A 6667-nucleotide genomic window follows, 5' to 3' on the forward strand; every position below is an offset into this window, starting at 1 on the left:
GTCTGATTAAGGCAAGATTACGTGCCTGATCTTATCCTCAATTATTTCCTCTAAACAGATTAAATTTGTACTTATTAGAGGTAATTAGTTTAGCTCACGTAAGTTAATCTACTACTTACAGTCCAATATTAATTTCTGAATAATTCAATATTGTTTTATATTCTTACTCGCGTAATATTTCAACCTGTTTCAAGTCTTGAAATTAATTTTAGACTGAACAAATTCTAAATTTTACTTTTCTGCATTCTATCCCGAGAATGACGTTTCTGACAGTGTCAACTCCCGAGCTCATATTGTACCCATCTACTATAGGTATTTATCTTGCGACTTTAACCTAACTGTCTGGCAATTAAGGATTTTTTTTTCTTCTTTTAAAATGTCAGTGCATTTTTTTTTATACGCCGCTAACATCGTGCTATGCTTGGAGATTCTTGAAATTAAGATTCTCAAACTATACTTGTACTGAAAATTATTCCGCCTTAAAATACGGCGAGAATTTATCGATCGAATTTACTTGATCGAAACATGAACTTAACATGAAATTTGCTATAGAATTTAGGAATACATATATTAATTCCATAAATCCTCAATTCACAATATAACATAATATTTTCTAAGAAAATCCTTGGCTTAAAAATACATGAATTGTATTATTTAAGGTCTGAAATTTTCTCAGTCATTACAAAAACCAGATTGTGTTAGTCATTATTTTAGGGTAGTAATTGATTTTTCATTAATTTGGCTGATTTGGCAAAAAACTTCGAAATATTTTTGTCAATTATAATATCATGAACTAATAATACCCAAAAAAAAAATCCAGGATAAATTATGCCTAAATTTCAAGTTCAAAGACTAACAATGCTTATGCTTATTCAAGTATTGGTTTGTTGATTTATGCTTATTTAAGTATTGGTCTGTTGATTTAATGTTGTTTCGTAATCAATTCTGTCGTTTTTCAACTTCTAAACGACGAGTAACGTGTCATTATTGGCTTTGACGACATCAAACTTTTAACTCATACCAAAATAATAGTAGCTTCTTTTTTTTCAGAAAAGACAAAAAAAACGAATCGAAGTCTCTTCTCTTTTGGCACAAACTTAAAGGAATAGTTACTGTCGTTTACTTGTTAGCAACAACAAAAATGAGGATTTTACATTTGATGATACAGAAAAACGACATTTAAACTAGAAATTGGTACAGGGGCCGCGCGAACGCAGGCCCCCACTGCCACAAATTATGACGCAGGCTCCACCACTTTGGGTAGACCTTAGCTTGGCACACTTCCCAAGTGCAATGGAAGTCGCAAAGCTAGGCCATGGGCCTTATTGATCGCCCATTGACCCCGCCCAGGTAAGTATGTAACATAATGCATGGCCCTTTGGTTTTATACACCTTCCAGATCCTCCTATTCTGTGTTTTTCCAATGTGGGATTACTTACACATCACAAACAAGCTGTTTCCTATTCAGATTTGATGCTTATTAATTTAACACGAGGGAACAATTTCAATGCCTCTCTCGCCGTCACCTTCAGCCCTCTTTTTTGACTTGAAATTGTATGGCGTTTCTTACACTTCTTGATAATTGGGAATAATCGTACGAAGTATGTGTGATTAAAAATGAGTGTCTGAAATATGAACAACTAGAAGGTTAGTTTGAAAATCTAGCATAAGATTTAAGAAGATAACCACACAATCAAGTCAACTTTTAAATCTTTTAAGGGTCACGTCTACTTAGTATAAGCTACTTCTATATGGGACTCTAATGACTATGAATCTATCAAAATCTTAATGCTCATTTGGTAAGGGGTTCTAGGGTTTAAACACACGGGTTCGGGTTGAATAGAACCTTCAATCGGGCTTCAAAAAACAGGTTTGGGTTAAAACTCCGATCAAACATTTAAACTCACTCTCAATCCTAAAAGTGAGAACCCCCTTGGGTTTTGTCTATTTGAACCCTTATGGTTCTTACCCATTCTTTTACACACACCCAAGTAAAAGTTTAAACCACATGTTCAAACCTTACAGAACCTCATACATGGTTCAAATCCAAAAAGTTCAAACCACTCGAGTTTGAACCCCTTTACCAAACGAACCCTTAATATTTCACCAAATTTGAGATTGTACAAAGTAAGAAATCTTCCTACTTTGAATGAGCCGAAGCTTCTGATTCTCTGCAACGAAGATGTTCCGATAAAATTACTCTCTTTGTTGAAGTTCCCATCTCTCTCTCTCTTTCTTATTTTGTCGCTTTTTGATTGGTATATTTGTCTATCGCTTAACCATTGCCTTCATCTTACATAAGCCAGTTATGAATCACTTGTTTTTTTTAGTTGTGTTTAACATTTTTACCAACTCTTTTTTCTATTTTCGTGTGATTAATAGTCTATTATTCAAGTTATAATTGTTTTTAGTTCGCGTAGTTTTATTTTTGTTTTGATGTCCGTATAATGTATGTTATTTTCTCAATTTTTCCATCGTTGATAAATGTAATGTCGCCATCTTGTTTTACAATCGTTTATAGTTGACTTGTAATTAGGATAGGGACCGCGTGAATGCTGGCCTTCACAACCACAAATAATGACATAGGCTTAACAACTTGGGTAGACTTTAAATTTGGATCACCTCGTTCTATTCACGTTTGATGTGCGATTGTTACAGATAGCCAACAGGTTGACACTTTGGAAATAGAAACACTGAGCTCCAATAAAACCAAACCAGGCCAGGGAAAGAAATTATGACCTCTCTTCACCTTACAACATTTTCAATATCTAATTTTAGACTTCACATTGATGAATGAAAAAGGTGATGTGAACATCCGGGATGCAAGCATTACTCATCAAAGTCGATCTGGAAGAGATCCAACTAGTCTTACACATCCATTGAGCCATTGCATGGCCAACTTGCATGGCATTCCATGTTACACGCCCAAGGAGAAGTTCAAGGAGGATTAGGCGTACATTCCAACAACTTTCAAAAGCTTAGGCGCATTCCAGCAACTTTCAAGAACTTAGGCGCACATTCCAGCAAGGGATCAAGACAAATTTTAGTTTTAAACATTTAAATTCCATGTTATGCGATTTAAGGAAGGAATTGGATTCAAATTAGGATTCCTTTCCTAGGATAAGTTTTGTTAGGCGTTTTAAAAGGAAGGAATTAGACTCAAATTTGAAGTCCTTCCCTAGGAGTTATCTTTAGGCGGATTTTATCTTGTTTTTAGGGTTTATCTTATTTTAGGTTTCTATCTCATTAAGGATAGAATAGGAATTTTATGATTTTTAAATTCATCATGTTATTTTCAACTATTTAAGGCTGAAATTCAGAATTAATGAAAGTTTTGATGTTTATTCACTTTGTGAGATATTCTTCTTAGTTCTTGAAGAACTATTCCGAACTTATCAAGGTTTTTCTTGTGGCGTTCACTCTTGACTTATCAAATGGATTTTCCATACTCGTTTGTGGCGTCTTCACCATACCAAGGTTCTTGCTTCGCTAAGCAACGGGTCGCGGTTTCCATCAATTCTTGAAGATTTTGGATCGTATCCCATATTTGGCTACGAGTTTCATCACATTGTTGGCGGGGTTCGTATTAGAAGGTACTGTGTTATGCAAGTGGCCTACAAAGACATCAGAAAGACTGAGAGACATTTGTAAGGTGAGGCCAAACTTGTGCGCCATGTTCATTGTCTCCGGCCGGTGAAACTTGCAACTTCCAATCGGAGTGAATCCGAGAACTCAACATCAAGAACAACATCCGCATTGCCATGGTTGCTAGATCAACTATTAGGGCTATGAGATATATAGCATCATCAACGACTTCTTTCTTAGACATGTCCTAACATATAAGATTATAAAATTAACATATACCACCTGGTCCTCTCATGCATTTTTCCCTCGAGATTTTAACAGGAAAAGAGGAATAACTAAGTAATTTGGGACAATGTGTGCGGACACGAATGCCGGACACACGGGCCCGGCGGGTTTGGGGCCTAATGTGTGCGGACACGAATGCCGGACTGAAAAACCCGCTCCGCGCAAGCTCACTTTTGCGATTTTATTTTTGCTCTAGCCAAGACCTTCCAGCTTCCGTTTGGCATAAAACAATGATGGTTAAAGACCATAATGAGACCTTAATGGTGATCAATGGAGGCAAAACCGAATCAAGCTTTCATGGCTTTGGTTTTCCATCATCAAAAGCTGAATTACTAGCCAGAATGTGGCTAGATTCACCATGAGAAATCGAAAAACGTTTTGGCTGGTTTTAATCACCCTTATTCCGGGAATAAATCTGGGTTATTACACCATAATGTCTTGGTGTAACCCCCAGATTTTGGAGCCTATATAAAGGCCAAAACTCCACATGATAGGCACACACTTCCTCACAATTCTCTGCTCCTTTTTGGTTCTCTCTCTCTCTTGGTTTGTTCCGGATTTTCTTGAGTAGTTCTTGTAGTTCGGTTTTGGTGATAGAGGAAAGATCAAGTTCTAGTTCGCCGGACGGTTTCGAAAGTGCATCGAGCTGCCGTCGTTGTCGTTGTATCCTGGGAGACGGACGTCCAACGTAACCTCAAGCACACGCCGGAGGGGACGAATCTGTTTTAAGGACAACGTGGTTCACGTGCCTCGACATTCATACAATTCCGTTTTCCGAATTCCATAGAAAGGTTGATTTCGGGTTGTAACAATTTTCATTATTTTGTTATTCCTTTATTTCCTGTTCTTCTTTGTATTTTCTATTATATTGTCTAACACAAAGAACCCAACATCAAGTGCAACATTCGCGTTGCCAATGGCAACCCGGGACATATTCTCCGCCCGGCACCAAAGGGAATGAGCTCAAAATCGTGGCCTAAAACATCTATGTTCAATTTCAAGAATCTCTCCGGCATAAACTTGTGGGGATTTTCCCAGATGTTGGGGTCTCTCCCCATGGCCCATACATTGACCAGCAGTTGAGAATCCTTCGGGATGGTATACCCGCAGACTTCAACGTCATTTTCAGCTTTGCGAGGAACCATTAATGGGGCTGCAGGGTGCAAGCGGAGGGTTTCTTTGACAACGGCTTGCAAGTAAGGAAGCCTAGTTATGTCTGATTCTTTCACTTGGTTTCCTTTGCCAATAACTTGCTTTAGCTCTGCTTGGGCTCTTGACAAGATCTCTGGGGCTTTTAGTAGCTCAGCCATTGACCACTCCAATGTGGATGAAGTTGTTTCAGTGCCGGCCGCAAATATATCCTATTTCAAACATTCCAAAGTTAGGATCAAACAATCAAAAAGATCAAAAGAAACATGCTAAAAGTAAATTCAAGAACAAGACAGCCTATATAGTACTAGAATCCCGTTATTTTAGCTATGAATTTAGGATTTGGTTGGAAATTGCATTACGCCGAACAACATCTCATTCTCTACGTTGCTTTTTTCGTGCCAAGAAACAATTACTAGAATCCCGTTATTTTAACCTTATGTATTATAGTGGCAAAAGAGCTCGCTTACCAGTAACAAATGTTCAATTATGGTTTTGTCTATCTGATCATGTGCACTCTTCTCTTCACCGATCACCATCATGTCGATAAGAGTGTCCAATATATCATTATCTTTCACAGAACCACTTACTTCCCTGAGTTGCAACCTTTCGTTGATGATGCAATCGAACAAGTCCAGCATTTTTCGGAAGTGAAAATCGGTGCGCCTCCTGATGCCTTGGGGGTCAATCTTCCTAAGAAAAGGGAAAAAGTCGGCCAAGTTCGGCTTTCCCAACTCGTCAATAAAACCACGTACGGTCTCCTTGAATTCTCGTACCGTGTTAGAATTCGTATCAGCTAACTCCATTGAGAAAAAAGTGGTGGACAAGAGATTTAGAGAGGCTCTGAAAGCAGCTTTCCCGATCTCCACAGCCTCACCGGCCTCTGCGCTTTTACGGACGTCACATAGGAGCTCTTCTACCTTGTTGTGCCTCAGATTCATGTTGGCATTAAGAACCCTAGCGGCAAGCAAGTGGACGTTGCATATTTTTCGAAGCTCTCTCCATAAAGTTGAGACGGGTAAGGAAATTATGCTGAGATGGACGTGATTGGAGGCGCGGGCAGAGTCTAAGATTGGTCGGTTGGAGAAGAACTGGCCATGTACTTGTAGGACTTCCTTAGCCATGATCGGTGAGGAAACGACAATTGTCGTTACTCGGCCGAGTTTAAGACTGATAAGCGGACCATAAGACTTGGAAAGCCTGGCTGAGGACTTGTGGGGTTTGTCACCAAACTCCAAGAAGTTTCCTATGATGGGAAGAGGTTTTGGACCAGGTGGAAGTTGCTTTCTGCTTCTGGGATTTGCAAGTGAATTGAAGGCTTGAATTGAGATACAAAGGATGAGAACAAGACACAATAAACAGGTGAAAATATCCATCTCTTAATTACCCCTTTCTTGTTCTCTGTCTCTCCAGTCTCTTCCCTGTAATAATATGGTTAAGTTATGATAAAGACTGGTTTTTCACCAATAATTTCAGAATTACACACTCATAAAATTTTCTCACTTTCTCTATCTACCTAAAACCCCTTATACCATTGCTTATCTCTCTCTCAAAAGTACCGTGCTTATCTAGAATGTTTGACATTTGTAACTCATGCCGGAAGGGAAAAAAAAAAAAAAAAAAAAAAAAAAAAAAAAAAAAAAAAAAA

General features: G+C 38.3%; 1 protein-coding gene and 1 non-coding gene across 2 annotated transcripts; both read right to left on the minus strand.

The window, feature by feature from the left end:
* Nucleotides 1–1196: 1196 nt before the first annotated feature.
* On the minus strand, nt 1197–1358 carry LOC112092846. The gene has a single exon (XR_002902783.1). It is a non-coding gene; the product is annotated as a U1 spliceosomal RNA (small nuclear RNA).
* A 102-nt stretch (nt 1359–1460) lies between these two features.
* On the minus strand, nt 1461–6395 carry LOC21390181 (geraniol 8-hydroxylase). Its single transcript, XM_010104907.2, has 5 exons — nt 5490–6395; nt 4746–5231; nt 4634–4666; nt 3636–3699; nt 1461–1513 (listed from the first exon to the last, which is right to left on the minus strand). The coding sequence occupies exons 1-5, from the start codon at nt 6393–6395 to the stop codon at nt 1461–1463; spliced, it is 1542 nt and encodes a 513-aa protein (XP_010103209.2).
* Between the last annotated feature and the right edge of the window lie 272 nt (nt 6396–6667).

This window comes from Morus notabilis, unplaced genomic scaffold, assembly GCF_000414095.1.
Source record: "Morus notabilis unplaced genomic scaffold, ASM41409v2 Scaffold549, whole genome shotgun sequence".
NCBI classification, from domain to species: Eukaryota; Viridiplantae; Streptophyta; class Magnoliopsida; order Rosales; family Moraceae; genus Morus; species Morus notabilis.